The 20,840-nt window shown below is 61.0% G+C and overlaps 2 protein-coding genes and 1 long non-coding RNA gene across 4 annotated transcripts; 1 reads left to right on the forward strand and 2 right to left on the reverse strand.

Annotated features, from left to right (window-relative positions):
* Positions 1–1,130: 1,130 nt before the first annotated feature.
* On the reverse strand, positions 1,131–10,303 carry OGFR (opioid growth factor receptor). The gene is made up of 7 exons (XM_030826035.1): positions 9,825–10,303; positions 7,331–7,399; positions 6,631–6,709; positions 5,320–5,398; positions 4,419–4,485; positions 3,366–3,514; positions 1,131–2,576 (listed from the first exon to the last, which is right to left on the reverse strand). The coding sequence occupies exons 1-7, from the start codon at positions 10,185–10,187 to the stop codon at positions 1,460–1,462; spliced, it is 1,923 nt and encodes a 640-aa protein (XP_030681895.1). The 5' UTR covers positions 10,188–10,303; the 3' UTR covers positions 1,131–1,459.
* Positions 10,304–11,371: 1,068 nt separating this feature from the next.
* LOC115837966 lies at positions 11,372–14,597 on the forward strand. The gene is made up of 2 exons (XR_004033014.1): positions 11,372–12,903; positions 13,837–14,597. It is a non-coding gene; the product is annotated as an uncharacterized LOC115837966 (long non-coding RNA).
* Positions 13,191–18,481, reverse strand: MRGBP (MRG domain binding protein). 2 transcript variants are annotated; one of them, XM_030826042.1, is made up of 5 exons: positions 18,253–18,481; positions 17,692–17,813; positions 16,251–16,332; positions 15,870–15,944; positions 13,191–15,463 (listed from the first exon to the last, which is right to left on the reverse strand). In XM_030826042.1, exons 1-5 carry the CDS (start codon positions 18,398–18,400, stop codon positions 15,276–15,278), a joined length of 615 nt encoding a protein of 204 aa, XP_030681902.1. In that variant the 5' UTR covers positions 18,401–18,481; the 3' UTR covers positions 13,191–15,275. The 2 variants fall into 2 exon arrangements, 1 of the variants encoding a protein (XP_030681902.1); XR_004033013.1 differs by having other exon boundaries at positions 15,271–15,463; positions 15,870–16,332.
* Positions 18,482–20,840: the final 2,359 nt, after the last annotated feature.

Below are 20,840 nucleotides of genomic sequence, written 5' to 3' on the forward strand. Positions count from 1 at the left end.
TCCTAGGCAGAGGGTGGGCACTGTCAGAGCTCAGCCTCCCCTGGCTCACCTTTGAGTGGGGCAGAGCCTCCTGCTGTCCGCCTGTTGTGGGTCATCACTCTCCCTGAAGCCCGGGTTGGCTGGTCAGTACTGCCTGCTGTCCCCAGGCGCCCACTGCCAGGCATCGGCCCCCAGGGCTGCTCCAACACGGGCTCCTCACTTCAGGTGCTGATTTCCACAGACTCCAGTCCCACAGCAGCCTGGACTGGGGACGCTGGATCCACCGGGCGCTGCCCCAGTGACTGCATTTCTAGCCCTATGTCTGGCTCACTGCCTCAGTTTCCCTCCATGGCAGGAATCCCCTCACTGAGCCACACTTGAGGCACCAGGAGTCCCACAGCTTCCCCACCCAGCTCTGGGGGATTATTGAACCTGGGGTGTCTCCTCCCAATGACTTCCGCCTTGTGTATCCGGCGCCACCAGATGGGAGCTGGGCATTTTCCCTGAAGTGGTACCAGGGTCTGCAGCTTTAACCCTCCCACCCAGGGGTGCCCCGCGTCTGCCCTGCCCTTCACTGAGCAAAGACGTGTCCGGCCCCTCCTGTGATGCCCCACAAGAGCCCCTTACCCTGCTGATGTAGAAATGTAGGTGAACCGGGAAGCAGGGGGTCCTGGCCCAGGGTGACAAGGCCAGACTGCAGGGAGGGGCTGCCCTGGGGGCGCACCTGGCTCTACCAGACCTGAGGGAGCCAAGGGCCCCAACAGTACTGCCAAGCCTGCCCGAGGCACAGCATGGCATCCCAGATCACAGCAGGCAGAAAGGCCTGGTCTAGACCCCACCATGCACAAACATTGCCCCCAGCCAACCCCAGGGGAATCCCCAGACTCATCTTGAACAGGTGGCAAAAGCCTGCTGAGGGACTTCGGTCCCACCTTCAGAGGCTCTGAGAGGCTGCAGCCTGTCCACCTATGCATACCTGGGGACTGTGTGGCCAAGTGGGTGTGTGGGGAGGGCTGTGCCACTACTCTGCCCCCACAGGCACGTGGTGGAGCAACGTGAGGCGGTAGCCGGGCCAGGCCACAGGAGCCTGGAGGGACATCAGCTGTGACACCAGCCCTACCAGACACACTACAGGACCCCGGCCCAAAGACTCAAAGTCAAACGAGTTTATTCAGAAAAGGCCTTGCTTGGCACCAGACTAAGAAAAGCAGCCCTGCCCACTGCCCCCACCAGAAGGGTCAATTTACAAAGACAGGGGCGCAGGGGAGAGCTGGGAGGGGAAGACACAGCCAGGCCAGGAGGCTTCTGCAGGCCTTGGCCTTCCCTGAGGGCCTCGCAGCTTCTGGTGGCTGCTATAGTGGCCACCACTGTGGGTCACGGGTCACGGAGCAGAGCCTGAGGGGAGCCCGCAGCGGCTCTGGAGGCCCCGGCCCCTGCAGCAGGGCCAGGAGGGCCAAGATGCTGATGGGCACTCCTTTCCTTAAGGCTTCCCAGATTTGGCAGAAGGCTCCACCTCTGCGTCCTGCACCTCTGCTGCCTCCCCTGCCTTGGCTGGCTCGTCCCCTGCAGATCCTGCTGGGCTGGGGCCTGGGGTCTCTGATGGGCTCTCGGCCGGCTCATCCCCTGCAGATCCTGCTGGGCTGGGGCCTGGGGTCTCCACTGGGCTCCCAGGGGTACCTTCTTTGGGCCCTGTTCGACCTTCTGTGTCCTCCTCAACCCCATTCTCACTATGCCCAGCCTTGGGGTGCCCCGATGGGGCAGGGGACCTGGCAAGGGCCAAGGTCTGGGCACCACCACTGGCCACCACAGCACTGTCCCCAGCACCCTCATCCACCTTCCTCCGCTTCCTCACCTTGTCGGCCACCCTGGCTCCCAGGGGTTGGCGACAGGGCTGCACTGCCTCCCCGGGGTCCTGACCGCCCACTTCTTGGGTCCCTGTCCTGAGGCTGCCCTGGCTGAGGGCACACCCCTCCAAGTTCAGAGCGATCTTCTCAACCTCTGAGGCACTCTGAGGGCCTGGCTCTGTGGGTGGCTGCTCCCGCCGGCTCAGCTCCAGCTTCCTCTTCTTGCTCTCTTTGGGGCTTAGGGGCTCCGGCCCATCTTCCCCGTGGCCCCCTGCCTCATCCCCCTGGCTCCTCTCCAGGGGTCCCGCATCCTGGGGCTCCACACTCCGTGGCTGGGGCCCCTCGTCCACCCTGCCCCCACCCTTGCTATGCTCTGGCCCACAGGTCCGACCCTGGGTGCTGGCCTCGTGGTCGGGGTCCCTGGGGCTTCCTTCCTCCACCTTCCTGGAGCCCTCCAGCGGACGGGGCAGAGAGCTGGGCTTGAACCTCCGCAGCTTGTCTTGGGGCCCCCAGACGAACTTGCAGCGGGGCCGGAAGTGCTCCCAGGCAAAGTGCACCAGCTGGCGGCGCTGGTGTCGGCAGCGCACAGCGAACAGGAAATAGTCCAGGGCACTCTGCCGCACACCCGGCAGCTCCCGCCGCACCAGCGTCTCCTCCAGGAAGAAGCGGACCAGCGGCGCCTGGAAGTGCTCGAGGCCCAGCTCACCCAGCGACTTGAGGATGCGTGTGATGCGGAGGTTGTTGTGGCTGCGCCTGCGGGAGGTCCGGGTCAGCAGAGGTCAATGGCCGGGGCCCCTCCTGCTGGGCCACACCCTGCCCTAGCCCTGCCGTCCCACCCAGCTCCACAGAAGTCTCCCCACCCTGGCCCACGATTCAGTCTCTCTCTCCATTTGCCTCCCTGGGCCCAGGGGAGGACTCACGCCATCCCTGTGAAAAAGGCCTGTGGGCCCTAGACACCTGGGGGTCGGGGGGATGCTGATGCATCACCTAGAGGGTGGCTGTACCCCGAGTCCCCTTGGTGGGGAGGAGCTGGCTGGACGAGAGCCACAAGGGGCCCCTCCAGGGTACAGGGGCCTCGAACACCCTGTGAGAGCTGGCTGTACCGCCTGCAGATTCTCCATCACCCCTGCTTGCTTCTCTATGCGGACTGCCACCTCCTGGGTGCAGGAACAGCATTCTTTACCTTGTCACCAACCCTACTGGGGAGGGACCGCCCGGCTCTACAGGCTGCAAGGAGGGGGTTCGGGGCCTTAGTCCCTTGCCCAAGCAGCCCTGGAGTTCTGCGTCTGCAGCAGCGCTCTGTGACCTGCCCGAAACCTGACGTGGCCCCCTGTTCTCCGTCTGCAGCAGCGCTCTGTGACCTGCCCGAAACCTGACGTGGCCCCCTGTTCTCCGTCTGCAGCAGCACTCTGAGACCTGCCCGAAACCTGACGTGGCCCCCTGTTCTCCGTCTGCAGCAGCGCTCTGTGACCTGCCCGAAACCTGACGTGGCCCCCTGTTCTGCGCCAGGGGTGGGGGTGGGCGGGAGCAGCCGGGCCTCACCAGTTCAGGTTCTGGAAGCGCTTCTGGTAGTTCTGTGCTCGGCCCACCGTGCCCGTGCCTCGGTCCTCCAGCCGGATCCCGTAGAAACCCAGCATGAGCTCGTAGGCCCGGACAAGCCGCTCCTGGATCTCCTGGGAGCTTTTAAACACCTGGAAAAGACCCCCTTGGGGAGTTCAGGCACCATCCCTGAAGCCCCAGTTCCCGGGGAGTGTGGGGGTGGCCGGGGGTCCCGACTCACTCAGAGGCCTGGACTCGACAGAGACAGACAGACAGACAGACATTTATTTAGAGACAGAGTCTTGCTCTGTTGCCCAGGCTGGAGTGCAATCATGCGACTTCAGTCACTGCAACCTCTGCCTCCCGAACAGCTGGGATTACAGGTGCCTGCCACCACGCCTAGCTAATTTTTTTCTATTTTTAGTAGAAACGGGGTTTCGTCACGTTGGCCAGGCTGGTCTCAAACTCCTGACCTCAGGTGATCCACCCGCCTCAGCCTCCCAAAGTGCTGGGATTACAAACGTGAGCCACGGCGCCTAGCCTGGACTCAGACTTTTAGGGTAAAGTGACAAGAGACACACTCATGTCTTCATCTCTCCTCTGAGCTGCTCCGAGCTCTCGCCAGGGCCTGAGGCTGCTGCCCTCCCCAGAGAGGAAGTCACCGGCCATGGGAAAGCACCAGGAGGGGCCCCTCAGCTCTCTAAGTCCCTGCATCCCTCAGGGGCAGCTTCCACACTTGGGTGACCCCACTCCAGCCTAAACCAGTGGTGAGAAAGGCAGGTCCCGCCACTCCGGGTCTCTCAGGGGCTCAGCCCCGGACTCCCGCATGGGGACAAACAGCCTCGGAAATTGAGTTTCTCTAGATGCCTGGTGGGGTGAGGACCACTGGGGAGGGAAGGTCATCACACTGGAGGCTCTTTTGGCCCTTCTGCCTTCCAAGGGACCCCTGAGGGGGCACTAAATGCCTGTTGTCAGAGGTGACCGCGTCTCTGCGGAGGCATGGCTTGCCCAGGTCTCCCCATCTTCCCCTCCAGTCACGGCCAAGACCTGGCTCACCTCCACCTCCCTGAGCGTGAGGGGCTTGGCATGCCAGTTCACTCCCGGTTCTCGCAGAGGAAACAGCCTGCAGGAGAAGAGATGCTCAGGCCAGGGGTCAGGAGAGCCGCTTCCAGCCCTCGGGCACGTGCCCGCCGTGTAGCCCAGGGCAGTTCCAATCCTCTCTGGGCTCCCAGGCTTGACTCTAGGAGGGAGTGGCTAGGTGGAGGAGCGAGGGTGGGAGAGCGCAGGTGAGCGTGCAAGGGCCCAGGACAGGAGGTGTGTGGTGCGTGGGCCACAGCCTGCATGCTCAGCAGGACTGGGGCGGTGACTCGGACAGCGAGGGGCCCTGCAGCCATCCAGCCTGGGCGGACCAGGGCCTGCCTTTCTACTCGTCCCTCTTCCCTCTCTTGTGTTGTCACTCGTGACACATCACACACCAGCAGAGGCTCCCTGTGGGTGCCCAGCGAGCTGTCCCCAAAGCAGGGCATGCTGTTTCTGGGGCCACATTGTGGGTCCCCGAGACGCCTGCCACGAGTCTCACCCCAGCACTACACCAGGACTTTGCCCCAGCTGAGTCGGACACGGGGGCCGCCCCTCGAGGGTCACTGAGGCCTCCTGGCACTAACGCTGCCCCTCTGGCAGGCAGGGCCTGCCCCTCTCCTGTTTCAGGGAGCTTGTGTGCAGCCCTTCCTGTCTCCCTGGTCACCAAGAGCCCACAGATTGGGGACAGACCTGAGCCTTCCCTCAGCGGTCCTTGCATGTCCAGTAATGTCCATCCGTGTAATGTGGACACCAGCTTCCAGGAAGGACAGGGAGTGCTCAGTCCATGCCAGGAAGCAGCGTGGGGAGGGCTCCTGCCTGGGAGGGCCCTCCCCCTGTGGCCTCCCCACCCCCCATCCTCCCATCCTCCCCAACTCACCACTGGATGTAGGAGTGATTGTCCTCAAGGAGGTCATAGTTGTCCCTCCAGTTCTGAAGAATGTCCTCAATGAAACAGCCTGGGAGCCCCATGGGGACAAGTCAGCTGTGGCAGCCACCCTGCCCATGCTCAGGAAGATGGGGTGTGGGTGGGGGACATAAGGAGAGAGTGCTGCCAGTAGCTTCCCCAAGCTATTCCTCGCCCTCGTCTCCTGAGGCTCTTCAGGGTGCTAGGCTCAGCGGGGCTGCCCATCCCTCCTCCGATGCACAGACCTTGCCCTGCTGCCATCTGTGAACTGGACCCTTGTTGCTGGCTGGCGGCAAACCCGAGTGAGAGACCGGAAGGTCCCTCTGGGGGAACCAGTGGTCCTCGACCAGGACCTGTCTGTACAGGAGGGGGCCTCAGTGCCTCCCGCAAAAGCGTGGCCTGTCAGCCACAGAAATCTGTCTTCAAACACAGCCCCCAGCTGAACCCAACCCCATGATGTGGCAGGCACAGTCTCCCGAGATGGGGACCTGACAGTATTTTGTGCAGCCACCCAGTCTCTGTTTCACGTTGCAGCCTTGGCACATGCATAAACCGGTGTGGGCACGTGCCTGTGAAGCTTTATTGACACTGAAATTTTAATTTCCTGTAATATCAACGTCATAGAACACTGTTCTTTTCTTGAGACGGAGTCTCACTCTGTCGCCCAGGCTGGAGGGCAGTGGCGTGATCTCGGCTGACTGCAACCTCCACCTCCCAAGTTCAAGCAATTCTCCTGCCTCAGCCTCCTGAGTAGCTGGGACTACAGGTACACACTACCACACCTGGCTAATTTTTTTTGTATTTTTATTAGAGACGGGGTTTCACCATATTGGCCAGGCTGGTCTCGAACTCATGACTTTGTGATCCACCCGACCTGGCCTCCCAAAGTGCTGGGATTACAAGCGTGAGCCACCAGGCCCAGCCTCTAATTTTTTCCAACCATTTAAAAATATAAAAACCATCCTTAGCTCGTTGGTTTACATGTGGCTTTCATAAGGTCGTGGAGGAGTTCAGTGGTTCTGATAGAGACCGTGTGGCCTGAAAAGCTGCAGATATTCAGTCTCTGGCTCTTTACAGAGTTACCCACCCCGACCCAAACACCACTGCAGAGATCCCAGGCTGGGGATCCTGGAGTCCCTCTGGCCGCCTCCAGGGGGCACTGTGGGGCCATTTGAAAGCCGTGGCCCCGGTAATCGCCAGGTACATCCCAAACCAGGCCCCAGTGGACCACCCGTGCCAGGCCAGGATGGAAGTGCCGGCTACCAGTGGTTGTGAGGCACCTACCGTTGGGCAGGAAGCGGATCTCATTTCTGTAGAAACTCAGGTTTGGCGTGTCCCCATTGCAGTCTCGTTCCACCAAATCCTGAAGAGCCAGAGAAAGGGGACAGCAGGGATCCATCAGACACAAGCTGCCCTGGGGCCCTCCGTGCCTTTCAGGGAGGAGCATCTGCAAACCTCCAGGCTGGCCCAAGACCCCAAGAGCCCGCCTGGCTCCTCACTCTGCAGGTGGGGGCCATTCAGAGGACAGCAGCTGCCTCCAAGCCCCAGGGACCCCCTTCCCCATCTTGCCAGCCAGTCCCCTCCTCAGCACCCTGAAGGCAGCACAGGGGTTTCTGTGATTCAAGGGTGTGGTAATGGCTGAGGACAACCTGCAGGAGACAGCGGTGGCATGGGGGTGGGGTGCCGCGTGGGCGGTATCACAGACCCCACACGTGTGCATCACGAGGCTGGCACTATGGCCATGTTTGCAAGGCGACGGTGTGCTGAAGCTCAGAAAAGTAGGGGGACGCCCCCGGTCTCCCACGAGAGGGGAAGGGCAGGGCTCTGAATCTACACCAGGCTGTGCCCCAGGCAGGGTCCTGCCCAGAACTGTGGCCCTGGCGCAGCAAGCCAGGCCAGCCTTCCAGTAGAACCCGGGACATTCTGCCTGAGAAGAGCAGCTGGTGGGAGGGTTCTGTGTCCCCGGGCAGGGGCAGGTACGTACCGGGTAGTTGTGCCGGTACCTACACATGTCCCTCGTGGCTCGCCAGTTTCGGGACCCTGTCATTCTGGACTGGGAAGAAAAGAGATGGGATAAGGACCCCCATGGGAGACGCCCAAGTGACCCCCACCATGGTGAGGGCTGCAAGGCCTGGGCCGGCTGCCAAAGAGCTCTCTTTAAAGGGAGGGGGTTTCATGGCTCCTCCCTCTCATTCTCCCGCCCTGGCTCTTTTTTGGGGGTTCCCAGTGGGGCAGATTTGGGCCTCAGTAACGCACCCCAACACCCTGCACAGAACCAGAGAGGGCTGCGGTAGACAGGTGGGGGCCTGCTCCTTCTCTAGGCCCCTTTGGGACTCCTGGCTTCCACCTTAGGGTGGCCCCTGGCTGACATGTACCTCCCCTGGGGTGTGGCCCTGACCCTCTCCTCCTCCTAGGCCTGCTGGCCACTCCCACCCTGGCTTTAGCCTCTGTTCTGTGCCCCTGGAGACTCCCCCTGCTTTGTACTCGAAAGTCACCAGGCTGTGTTCTTGGGGGCAGTAGCCTCACCACCTGTAGCCCCAGGAGGGGACCCAGGTGCTTCTGGCAGGGTCTAATGAATGAATGCCCCGTCCCTGCCCAACCCCACCTCACTGGCCATGGTGAGGTCAGGCCCTGAGTCTCCAGCCTCCAGACCTGTCTGGTGATGGCTTCTCAGCAAGATGTCAGGTCCCCTTGATGCCCCAAGCCCTTCAGCCCCCACCTCTGCAGGCCAAGCATCATGAGGCTGAGCAAAGGGACAGAAGTAACTAGTGATGAGAATGCTGGGACACAGCCCTGACCTTGTGATGAGGGTGGGGGGTCTGGGGCTGAGCCCCACTCGGGGGGTAGGGCAGGAATGGGCCTATTTGTCCAGGGCAACAATTGGGACCCAGGATCCTGGGGGAGTGCTAGAAGGGGGGTTGGGAGGCCCGGTCAGCCACTGTATCCCCTGGCTCCCCACTGAGCTCCAGCTAGGACCTGCCATTGCCTCTCTGCCTGATTTTTCTTTCTTATTTTTTTTCCCCCCGAGATGGAGCTTCATGCAATCTCCACTCACTGCAACCTCCACCTCCCAGGTTTAAGCAATTCTCCTGCTTCAACCTCTCGAGTATCTGGGATTACAGGTGCTGATCACCACACCTGGCTAATTTTGTATTTTTGGTAGAGACACAGTTTCGCCATGTTGGCCAGGCTAATCTTGGACGCCAGACCTCTGGTGATCCGACTGCCCAGGCCTCCGAAAGTGCTGGGATTACAGGCCTGAGCCACCGCCATCGGCCTCTCGGCCTGATTTCTCAACAGGGCCGCTGGTGTGATTCTCTCGCCCCACCTGGCCATCAGTTTGTACTTCTCCTTCCTGGGGCCAGCGGGAGCCTCCCTGGGTCACTTCTGGAGGCTGGGTCCTGACTGGATGTGACCACACAGTCAGCCCACAGGTGCATACATGACACTGCCCAGGAAAAAGTGAAACAGCCCCGCCAGGGTCCAGCGCAGGGAGCTAGGGAGGCCTGAGGGGTCTAAAGGGGAAAGGGAGGGGCTTGTGGACAGAAGCCACAGCAGGAGGCAGAGGGAAGAGGTCAGGGGTCACAGGCGCCTGGCAGGATGGTCAGGGCCTCTGAGCACCGCTTCATGAGTGGCCTGAGGAACCCCAGTGAGGAAAGCCCGTCAGAGCCCACCCAGAGATCACACCGTCCTGTGGGACAGAGCCAGACCCCGCCCCCCTGTCCAGCCTGCCTGGCCGCTGCCCTCCCGGCGACAGGGCCGAGCCCTTCAGTGCTCTCTCACTGCCCACTCCATCATGGCCAGGCGCAAACGCAAACAGTGCTGGGTGCCAAGGGAAGAATCCATGCGGAGCCTACGGTTCGGAATTCCAGACACTTCCCGGCCCTCCACAACCCGGGCAGCTCCGCTGGAAGGACGCTCCCAAATAAATCCCAGCTCCCCGACAGGGGGCCGGACTGCGACAGCGTGGCGTTCCCAGCGCGGCAACAAAAGTAACCCTGGCGATGACAGGCACCCGGCGGTAACAAAAGTAACAAGCGGAGGCCCCGTCAGCCTGCCCCGGGCTCCCGCAGGTGCAGAGGCGAAGCCTCCCAGGCCAAACCCGGCCCGGGCCCCAGCCCCAGCCCCAGGCCGCGGGGCCTGCGCAGGGGCCGCCAGGAGGCCGAGGCGCGGGCCCGAGGCGGGTTCCATCAGGGGCGGCCACGGCGGCTGGAGGCGGGACGCACCCCCGGGGGAAACGGCGCCCACACACGATGGGGCCCGGGAGGCTCAGCTCCCTTGTCACCCACGCGCGGCCCCCGCACTTCCCCGCCAGGCCCTGGGGCTGGGGGTCGGCCGGTCTGGGGTGGGGTCCCCGGGGCTGCGGGAGCTCCAGGAGGCTCCAGGTGTCCCCGCCCAGGAGAGGGGGGTCTCCTGTCCACGCAGCCTGGCGGGGGGCGCCGGGGACCCCAGGCTTCTTCCGCGCCGCGGGGCCTCACCTGGAGCGAGCTGGGCCGCGCCGCCCGCGGCTCCTCCGATTCCTCGTCCTCGTCCTCGTCTCCTGCGTCCGCGTCCCTCGCGCCGGCGGCCTCGCCGTCCTCGCCGTCCTCGCAGTCCTCGTCCTCCGCGTCCTCCGCATCCTCCTCGTCCTCCTCCCAGGTGGAGTCGCAGTCGGGGTCGTCCATGCTCGGGGCGGCGGGGCTCGCGCTGGAGGCGGAAGCTAAACCGAAAGCAGAGGAAGCGCGGCGGGCGGGGCGGGGGGAGGGGAGGGGCGGGAGCGGCCCAGGCCCCGCCCGCGTCCGCGCGCAACGCCCCTCCCTCCCCGGGACGTCCGCCCCCGCGCCCCTCCCTCCCCCGAGCATCCCCCAACGTCCGCCCGGGAGGATGCCCCTCGCAGAACGCCCACCCCCACCCCACGATGCCCACCCGGGAGGATTCGCCCCATCCCGTCTCGCAAGGATGCCCGGCCTAGGAGATCCTCCCTCCCGAAAATGTCCCCAAAGCCCGCCCGCCCCCCAGAGGACGGTCTCCCCGGAAGATGAGCCGGGTACCTCGGAAGGGTGTCTTCCGGACGATGTCCTCCCAGCAGGATTCTCTCCTCGGAGATGCCTGCCCCGCAGAGAATCCCCTCTTCCAGGAATATTTCTGTCCCCCAAGAGAAATCCCCCCAGAGGATGTCCCCATCAGAAGAATGTCCCCTGGGGATCACCCCTGGAGGGGCCACGTGTCCACAGGGGCCTCTCTCCCTAAGCTGGGTGTGTAGGGGTCTCTGTCCTTCTGCTGCAAGCTGGGGGCCTTACTCAGCTCCTGGAAGCTGCTGGCGGACCCCTGTCCCTCCATAGGCAGTGCAAAGCACAGCCGTTTTCTTTCTGAAGCCACCAGGGGAGTCTTTCTCTCTAGGGTGCCAAGTCTTATATAACCAAGATGACATGGGCAAGCCGTGGCTTCCTTCACCTTTGCCATCTTCTCTCAGTTGTAAGAAGGCACTTAGGGGAGAGGGCCACATGAAGCCTGGGCCACCAGGAGGTTCACCCTGGGGACTGTTCAACACAGCCGATGCCAGTTCAGCACCTCCTCAGGGCCCTTTCTCTAAGCACTGGCAGATCTGGGGCAACACAAAGTCACTTTCACCTGCCGTTTCCCAGCACCGTGGGTCCCTTGCTCATCCACCTTTGACATCTGCTGGCAGATACATGGCAAGGTTGGTGACCTCTTGAAATAAAAATCAGGAGTGGCCACTCCAGATAAATTTCTTCTGTAACTGCTATACCACTTCCTTTCAAAACATTTAGGTAAAACTAAATCTGGATTTTGGACTTGGCCATGAGCATAGCTCCTGGCAGAGTTGTCTCTGTAATGTTGGTGGTGGAAAGGTGGAGCGGGCCCCAGCCCAGCCCCTAGGGGACACTGCCATCTCCTAGCCCTGCAGGCCTGCTGGGCCTGGGAACTGGTGACATTCCTTGTACTGTGTGCCAGGGACAGCTGTGAACGGAAGTCTTCCAATCCTGGCCACAAGTACAGGTTAAGGACCCTCTGGGTGCTGGGCCCTAATCTTTGCTGACCTGTTGACCATTGTTAGTAGGTGCAGTCTCACCTGGCTGGAACCTGTGGACATGCATCGCACTTTCTTAAAACGACAGTGGTGATTCCGAGAAGTTCTGGGGCTCTGGACGTTTCTGCAAATCAACTTACTGCAGTGGCCAGGGCAGGTTTCCCAGGGAGCCTGAGTGAGCTGCCTGCCCTCCTTGTTAGATGATTTACAGCTGGGATCTGGTTACAGCATCAGAATAGACTGTGAGGTGGAGTCGGGGGGGCTCTGATGGGGACATTGATGGGTGCTGGGTTGTTGTATAGGGTTTGGGTGATTTGAGACTTGGGTGGGCAGGCTGCCCCCTCCACTGCCCCAGAAAACAGAAAGACAAGCATACTGGGTGCTGACAACATTGTTCCAAGGGGACAGCATTCCCGCTGCTACCTACTGTCAGCAGGACTATAGAACCACTTCCCTAAAGAGTATTAGAGACATTGCCCAACTTCTGTTTTACAAATATCACCACACTGAATTGCTTCTTTACAAATATCACCACACCAAATTGCTTCTTTAGTTGCTTTTGTGTCATTTGTGTGTGTGTGTGTGTGTGTGTGTGTGTGCGCGCGCAGAGCTCATCTCGGGGGCACGCTAATCCAAGAAGTGCAGGAGCTGCTGCAGGAGACTGTGCAACAGAATTGCTTCTTCAGAGCGTCCTCTGCAGTCCAGTGACGCCCTGTGTGGCACAGCATTCCAGAAGGGTTTGCTGTTGAGGCTGGGGAAAGGGGCTGTCTTTCTCTGTCACATACTCTCTCTCTCTCTCTCACACACACGCACACACACACACACACAGAGCTCCCAGGCACCCAGGAAGGGCAATGGTCTCTGCACACGCAGTGGGTCATATGCCCGGAGCAGGCGCTGCTCACAGCTAAGGAGCCCAGCAGAATTGTGTGTGGCTGGGAGCTTGGATTACAGCCTTCATATCTTCTCCAGGCAAGACAAGTGGCAGCCTCGTGATTTGGCCCAAGCATGCCCTGTCCTCAATCAACCAGCCAAGCAGGGAGCCTTGCTGCCAGTGCCCTGCCACTCAGTATTTATTTGCTGCTATTTGGGGAGCAGTGGAGCCCAATTGCCTTTCCCAGTCACCCCTGGGTTGCCCTGGGTGGGCCAGGTGGGGGAGTTCAGATCACTCCCACTCTCAGCCTTCACTGAGTCCCCACCCGCAGCGGCCAGCCATGCAGAAAATGTCTCTGCGGCAGCAGATGTTCTGGGGCCCTGGGTGTCGCAGGCACAGAGCCGCTCCTGAGGCTTCCAGGCTCAACATCAGCGGCGGCTTCTGACCCATTCAGATCTCGTGCCCGGTGCACAGTGTACCACGTCTCGCCTCTACAGCAGCAGGCATGTGAGCGTCCGTGCACGGGCCAGCCTCATGCCAGCTCCGTTTTCCTTTTCAGATTCGGGTGCAGTCTGCACCTTCTACATGACATGGGGGAGTATGCATTACATAAAGCCCCAGGTTAGAGACAGGACCCCGGGGCCAGGAGAGGGTAAGTACAGCGCTGACCAAGACTTGAGGCCACATCGCCCTTGCCCTGACACTTGTGAATTTGACCTGGTCATCCCACCTGCCAGCAGAGCGTGAACTGGGCCTCCCCACAGGGAAGCCCGGAAGCCCCTGTGAGTCCACAAGGGCTGCATGACTCCTGACTTCAACCAGTCAGTCTCTCGCCCAGAAGGGGAGGCCCGGGGCGGGGGGCATGCTGCTCGCCTGCCCGGTGGGCTTACTCTGTGGGCTCTCACTTTCTCCTGGAAGTGCAGCAAAATGTTACAGTAATCGAGATGAGGCAGATTTATTAACTAGGCTTTCCCAGCACAATCTGAGGTCACCCGAGATGCGGTTTCAGATGAAGGTTCAGAACAGTGAGCCTGGGTGGAGAGCAGGACTCCTCTTGGCCATCCCGTGACACCCCGTGTTAGTACTTGCCCCCCTCTCCCCGGCTGCTTCTGGACTAAGAGCCAGGCTGCTGTCCTGGACCGAGACTCCAGGACAGCACCTGACACAAAGCCCTGACTAAGGCTGACCTCACAGGATAGATCGGACAGGCAAGGGGGCACACTTGGGCAGCAAAGGGAGACCCCACCCTTCCGTGGCTGCAGGGCTGAGTATTTGGGGTGTGAGTGGAGGAATACCAGGCGGGCTCAGTCCTTCGGTCTATGTGTGTGGGGCCCTCCAGGTGCCTGCTCTTTGTGGCAGGCTGTTACTGCAGGGCTGTGGATTTGTCCCGGCTCTATAGAAAAGGGACCCACAGGGTCCCCCCAGGCAGCTGCTCTACCCTTGGAGTGCAGCTCAGGCAGGCCGTAAACCAGCAGCTTCCCTGGGCTGTTCTTCCCCACAAATGACAGTGGGTTTGGTGCAGACCAACGGCAGGTGCCACACGGGGCCATCACATGGCACGGGATTCCTGGCTTTGCCCCTTTAGTGGGTGCCTTGTGATCTGCGTCATGGTGAGGAGGACTTTGGGGACAGATGGCCAGGGATGTTCCCAGGTGGTGGAGGAGGCTCCACTGGCAGAGAAGCAGCTTCAAGCTGAAGACATTGGGGTGCGATGGCTGGCCAGGACAGCTTGTCTCCTCGTCCGCACACGGAATGCTGGACTTCACTCTGTGACCCAGCCAGCGGTCTCATCTCGCAGCCGCAGCTTTCAGCAGGAAGGAGCCCACTGGTGCCTGCCTGACCTACGAGGGCCCACACCGTTTTGCCCTCCTAACATTTTGTATTTGAAGTGCTTGTCAGTCCACAAAATAACCACTCAAAACCTGTTACTATTTTGTTGATATGTTGTATGAAGTGAATGTTAATAAGTCATCTAAGTGTATGCTTTAGTTACAAATCTTGGAAAAATAAAAACTTCCTTTTGGAGGAAAAGTGAACTTACTTTGGTATCAAAATCACACAACTCCAGGTTGGATTTTTTTGTGCTTTAATTTTCGCAGTCACACAAAAGTGGTATCTCCATCAGCACTGGGGCGGCCGCCTCCTCCTCATCAGCCCGACAGCTGCACGGTCCCCGCCTCTCACCCATTTGGTCTGTTTGCAAGTTACTAGATCATACAAAAATAACCGCTACAAATTCTCTGTATCTGGCATATAAAAACTGAGCAAAAAGTATCTCTTAAAGCAAAACATCTCAGAAAAAATACAACACAGGTTTAACTTCTGCAGTACTTTGTTCATATAAAACACTAGTAAAATAGGCTCCTTAAAAATTAAATAGTGAAATACCAACCAAATTATATACATTGTTACAGTACAAGTGAATGAGGCAAAATATCCAGTTCTTAGTTTCCCAGGTAGAGGGGGGGTGGCCTTCAGTGCATGGCACGGAGGGGTGACAGGAAGGCCATGTTCTGATGTCACAGTCAGCACAGAAAGAGGCTTGCAGCGGGACAAACAAATGGAAAGAACTGAGTCACGCAGGGAAGACCAGTGGCTCCTTTGAGGAAGAGTGAGGTCATGTTTTTATTGCTTGCTAATCCGAGGTTTTCCCCTGGCCCGATGCCCCTCTAGGTAGCCTGGATCCCAAACGCTGCAGCCCATGTAGCGCTAATCCCTGTCACCAAGCAGCCACGGGGAAGCCACAGCTGCTCCAGAGAAGACAGAAGGAGGCTTCAGAGCCCTCAATATCTGAGCTGGATTGATCCTGGTCTTTCAGGTCCATCAGGGTCCCACATGGTCCAACTGACACACACGTTTCCCTGTTGATGGCCACGTTCACCTGAGAGCCTGATGGCGGGCAGTGTGGGCTCACAGCACTGGGATGATATCACTGTGGCCTGGGGGGTGGCACTCAGACCCAGCCGACCCCCTCATCGACCACAGCTCCTTGCCCGCTTCTCTGCTGCCGCCAGGGCTGAGGGTCTACGTGCGGCGCCGCTTGGCAGCGCTGGGACTGGAGGGGTTGCTGTTTGCGGTCAGGACTTTGTCGGTGACGCGGCTGCGCTTCCGCTTGTCTGCGCCTTCTTTACACCCCAAGTCTGAGGAGTTCTTCTCTTTGTCTTTGCTGGGTTTTTCTGATGCTTTCCCCAAACTCCCTGAAGATGAAAAAACTGAGAAACAAAAAATCACTTGGCTGAAAACAGAATATCCAGAATCTTATTTTTGTCTTCCTGTTCAGTTAAAAAAATCTGCATATTGACACGTGACCCTCCGAACCCAAAGCTTCCTCCTGAGCTGGGGGCCCCTTGCATTTGGGCCCACAGAGGGGCCTGGTCCTCCTGAGGACCTGCCTGCGGCGGGCACTGCAGGGACCGCCGCTCAGACCCCGGCCTACAACATGGAGCAGGCACTCAGCTCCTGGGGAGGGGGCACTGCAGGATCCATCCTGTGCCTAGATGACCTGCCTGGGGCCTCTGCACCGCCGGCTCTACGCCCACCTGACTGTGCCCTGCCTGAGGGCAGCCTTGGGGTGCTGAGCCCCGAAGGGCATCAGGGCAGGGTGAGCTCCACACTCACCATCGTCAGCCCCATTGTGGGGGTCCACGTCTTCCTTCATCTCCTCTTTCATCTCCTCTTCTATCATCACTTTTCCTGTGGAGGAGACAGCTGACGCTCACCGAAAACCCACGGTGGTGGCCGACGCTGGGGGATGGTCAGGCCAGGGACTGTTCCGACGCTTGCTGCCCACACAGGCCTCAGCTTCCGTCCAGCCACTGCTCTCAAACAAAGTCCTCTCCAATCCCGGAGGTTCCAAGACCACCCAAGCACAGGTGGGGCGGGGTCTGCGCCGGACCCTCACACCTCCCTGGAGGCCCGGGGTCCTCACCCTCACCTCCCTGCCCTTGGCCAGGGTCTGGCCTTTTCTGAATCCCAAGCCCACCCTCTCCCGAGTCTCACCTTCACGGACCTCCTGAATGATCTCTTCTGGAAGGACGAAGTTCCTCTCTGGATTCGGGAATGGAAGAATCTCAGACTCATGCTGATATCAAATAGAGAGTTTTGTTTAAGAAACAAGGGTGAAAATGCAGCTTCAAGAAGTCACTGGAGCCGTGTAAGAGCCACTTGGGGAGCGGCCAATGAGCACACATCACTGTGTTGGAGGCTGCGGCGGGCGGGGCAAGGGCAAAGGGCAAAAGGCATTTCTTCCTTTTGTGAACAGCGCCTGCCACAGCTGGGCTTTCCAGACAGACCCAGGGAGGGCAGAACCAGCAGAAGCAGGTGCAGGAGTCAGGAAGACCCACTGGGGCCAGCATCACTAAGACGGGCCCTGAGGACCAGGCAGCCCTGGTGACACACACCTGTGGGCCCCGCCTGCCCACCATGGCCTGTGGTCTCACCATGAGACTGTGTTCCCCAAGGCGGTGTGCAGAGGGCACAGTGACAGCTCTGGGGAAAGGCCGCGGGCACCTCGAGTTCTCATCCACGTGGCAGGAGCCCATGGACACCGAGGGTGTCGGTTGGGAGTGCCACAGGCACAGAACCAGGCAAAGAAGAAGAGAGTGCTTGCCAGGCACTGCCCTTCTGAGGTCACACAGACCAGAGGGGGAGACCTATGTCGTACTGGGATGGCTGGTGTGGCCCTGAGTCCAACGTGGCTGGCACAGACTCTCTTTCCACCAGCACATGGTCCCCACTCCTCCTGGTCACCTGACCCCTGACCCCCACCCCACTCTCCAAGTACACCAACTTCTTTGAGCTCCTGGACCCACCACCTCCTGCTGCCACAGGGCCTGGAACACCCACCTGTCTCTTCTGGCCACCCTGCTTACCTAGTTAACCCGCTCGCCCGTCACACACTGCCAGCTCCAAGCTCTGTGAGGACCGGAACTCTACTTGTCTGACTCCCACAGAAGTCACCAAATTCACCTTGGTGTGACTCGGATAGGGTCACCCTCTGCCTAAAGCACTTCGGGGGCCTCCCAGGAGGCTGACAATGGCCTAAGGGCCCGGGACTCTGCATCCTTTCCTCCCTCCCCAGGGTCTCAGCTGGAGACTCTGGCCCAGCACCCAGTCTAAAGCAGGCCCCCTGAAAAGCTAGCCAGCTGCTAGCACTGTGTTTGTGCTTTCCATGACAGGCTCTGGAGGCCCAGGATGCCCTCCTTAAGGACGGGCCTCACTGCAGGGGACCCCAGTAGGCATGGAGGAGCCTGCCTCTGCCCAGCTCAGGCTGACCTTGAGAGCTCACTGCAGACCCCAGCAGGCATGGAGGGGTCTCTACTCTGCCCAGCAGACCCCAGCAGGCATGGAGGGGCCTCTGCCCAGTTCAGGCTGACCCTCAGAGAGCGGTGTGCGGGTTCGTGCCCCCATCGGGCGGCACAGGGAGGGCGGTTGGGCTCACCAGCGCCTGCATGTCGTACATGGTGCTCAGATGATCCCAGATGACCTTGGATGGGACCTGCCGCCCGATGTTCTGGCTGAACTTGTCCCGAATACAAATCATGTGGAAGTGTCGGTTCACACCTGAGGGGAGGAGGGGCGGTGGGATAACCGGTGAGCGGGGAGGAGAATGGGGATGGAGGGGACGGGCTGCCCCGGGGACTGGAGGGGCAAGGGTGGCTGCGGAGGGATGGGGAGGGCCAGGGTGTGGAGGGACTGTGTGGGGGGCAGGGCTGGGTGGTGTGTGTGGGAGGGGGTGGGGTGTCCCGGGGCGGGGGTGGGGGTGGGGCACTGCGGGCTGCGGCCTCGCGGTGTCACGGGGGTAGCGGTCGTGGGCGGGGTCCGGGGCGGGGTCCGAAGGGCGCGTGGGAGGGGGCGGGGGTCCTGGGACGGGTGTGGCGGGGCTGTCACGGCCCGGGCTCGGCGGGGAGCGTGGGGGCGAGGGTGTCGCGAGCGCAGGCCCCGCCCCGCCCCGCCGGTTGCCCGCCCCGCCCCCACGCGCGTCCGCAGCCTGGGCGCTCACCGACGGGCTTGTGGCCCAGCATGGCGTGGAAGAGGCACACCTCCACCTCGGGGCTCCACACCACTGTCTCCTCCGCCGGGCTGGTGGCCGCCTCCCCCGGACCCTTGTCGCCTGCGGCGCCCCCGCCGCCTACCTCGGCCTCTCCCATGGCCGCGGCCCGGCCGAGCAAGGAGCCCCCGGCGGGAGCAGGCGCGGCCACGAGCTCCGCGCAGGCGCACTCGGGGTCGGGCGCGCGCTCCGCCGGGTACGCGCTCGGGCTCACGCGCCGGCGTCGGCGCAGGCGCAGCCGAGGTCTCGGGGCCCTTCCCGCCGGGGACTCCGCCCTGCTCCGCCCCGCGCGGGGTTGCTTAAAACGTGTTCGTCTTTAAAGCACAGTAAGAAATACACTGCACCCAAACAAAAAAGTCTGTGCTTCGAAGGAAACCATCAGAAAAGTGAAAAGACGACCCACAGATGGGAGAAAATATTTGCAAATCCTATATCTGATAATGAACTTCCTTGCAGAAGGTATAAATAATTCTTATAACTCGATAATAAAAAGGCAATATAACTATAAAACGGCTAAGGATTTGGATACACATTTTTCCAAAGAAGAGGTAGAGATGGGCCAGGCGCGGTGGCTCACGCCTGTAATCCCAGCACTTTGGGAGGCCGAGGCGGGCGGATCACCTGAGGTCAGGAGTTCGAGACCAGCCTGGCCAACATGGTATAACCCCGTCTCTACTAAAAATACAAAAAAATTAGCCGGGCGTGGTGGCGGGCGCCTGTAATCCCAGTTACTCGGGAGGCTGAGGCAGGAGAATCGCTTGAACCCGGGAGGCAGTGAGCCGAGATCGCGTCATTGCAATCCAGCCTGGGCAACAAGAGCGAAACTCCGACTAGAAAAAAAAAAAAAAAGATGTATAGATATGGCTAATGAGCACCATCGGTCACGCGAAACGAGAATCAGCCCGCGTGGGGACCCCCTGCCCCGCCGAGACCGCCGCAACCACGCGGCCGAGGTGGCGAGTGCTGCGAGGGTCGGGGCTCGGGACCCTCGTGCGGTCGTGCTGTGGGGTCAGATGGGGCCGCTGCTGCGAAAGACAGTCCGGCCGTTCCTTCAACGATGGAACCATCTCCCTAGGAGGCAGCAGCTCCGTGGCGGGCGCCCGCGGCGGTGGAACAAGACACAGGTTCAGGCTGGGACCCGCAGCCGCGAGGCAAGCGCCGCCCCCAACCCGGGGCTGAACCGGCGAGGGGCGCCCGGAGCGCGGGCACCCGCACGGTGCAGCCGCGTTCAACCTAAAAGCAGCGAGCGCGGACTGCGGCAGCGTGGGTGCGGGCTGAGTCGAAAGTCAGAGAATTCAGACACCAAAATACACAGCATGGGAATCCATTCACAGGAAGAGCCAGAACTGGCAACTCCACAGGAATAGAAAGTAGATGCACGGTTGCCGGGAACGGGGGAGGGGGAGGGAAACGCGAGTCACTGCGGATGGGGATCGGCTTCTTTTTTGTTTGTGTTTGAGGCAGAGTCTCGCTCTGTTGCCCAGGCTGGGGTGCAATGGCACGATCTCGCCTCACTGCAACCTCTGCCTCTTGGGTTCAAGCGATTCTCCTGCCTCAGACTCCCGAGTAGCTGGGACTACAGGCGCTCACCACGGCCGGCTAATTTTTGTATTTTTTGTAGAGACGCGGTTTCACTATGTTGGCCAGGCTGGTCTCGAACTCTTGACCTCAGGTGATCCTCCCTCCTCGGCCTCTCAAAGTGCTGGGATTACAGGCTTGAGCCACCGCGCCCGGCCGGGCCCAGCTTCTTTTTAAGGAGGTGAAATGCTCTGGAATTAGGTAGTGGCCACGGTTGCTCGCAACAAAACCCCACCGAATCGTGCGCTTTAAGCGGGTGAACTGTATGGTCTCAATAAAGACGTTAAGGAAAAAACAACACCAGAAACCCCACAGTTAATGCAGGCACAGGGCTCACTGCCCGGGTTTGGGCGCGGGACGGAGGGGCTCACGCCCGCCCCCAGAGTCCAGCGCCTCCTGGGAGAAAGGGCAAGGAGGGGGTCCGGCCCCGCCAGCCTTGACCGCCTGCCCCCGACTCCCGGCCGCGCAGCCCGAGCTCCGGGGAAGCGTTAACCGCGGGTCGCTGCGGAGGCCCCACCGCGGGGCGGGGCCGGGGCCGGGCGGTGCGGAGGGGGCGTGACCAGGGCGGGGCCTAGGCTGGGGCCCGGCGGGGCAGCGCTCGGGAGGGCGGCTCGGGGGCGGGTCGGGGGCGGGGCCGCCATGTCAAAAACGTTATCCATGACGAGCTTAAGGCGGCATCCAATCAAGGCCGCCGCGGCCTCCGGCTCCGCCCGCTCCGCCTCCGCCTCCGCCTCCGCCATGCCCTCACCTGCTTCTCTCCGCCCCATTCCCTCTCGGCCACGCCCACCACGGGCCACTGGCCCGGGACCCGCTACGCAGATTTTTTCGCCTCTGCGGGTGTGGGCTCCGGGTCGGGCTTCCGGGTCCCTTTCCTGGCTCTGGCGCCGACGCCTTCCAGCTGTGTGACCGGGCGAGGCCCTGAGCCTCTTAAGGGTTCAGTGCCCTCCTCCGTACAATGGGCC

The sequence above is a fragment of the Nomascus leucogenys genome, chromosome 13, assembly GCF_006542625.1.
Source record: "Nomascus leucogenys isolate Asia chromosome 13, Asia_NLE_v1, whole genome shotgun sequence".
In the NCBI taxonomy this organism is placed as follows: Eukaryota; Metazoa; Chordata; class Mammalia; order Primates; family Hylobatidae; genus Nomascus; species Nomascus leucogenys.

Excerpts from the sequence above, each read along its gene's own strand:
- OGFR (XM_030826035.1), bottom strand. The coding sequence starts at position 10,187 with ATGCTCGGGGGAGGGAGGGGCGCGGGGGCGGACGTCCCGGGGAGGGAG. Across the intron at positions 5,399-6,630 it reads GATCCGCTTCCTGCCCAACG|GCTGTTTCATTGAGGACATT; the intron begins GTAGGTGCCTCA and ends TGGGGCTCCCAG. Across the intron at positions 2,577-3,365 it reads CGCTTCCAGAACCTGAACTG|GCGCAGCCACAACAACCTCC; the intron begins GTGAGGCCCGGC and ends GACCTCCCGCAG.
- MRGBP (XM_030826042.1), bottom strand. The coding sequence starts at position 18,400 with ATGGGAGAGGCCGAGGTAGGCGGCGGGGGCGCCGCAGGCGACAAGGGT. Across the intron at positions 16,333-17,691 it reads TGTACGACATGCAGGCGCTG|CATGAGTCTGAGATTCTTCC; the intron begins GTGAGCCCAACC and ends ATTTGATATCAG. Across the intron at positions 15,464-15,869 it reads CCACAATGGGGCTGACGATG|TTTTTTCATCTTCAGGGAGT; the intron begins GTGAGTGTGGAG and ends TTTGTTTCTCAG.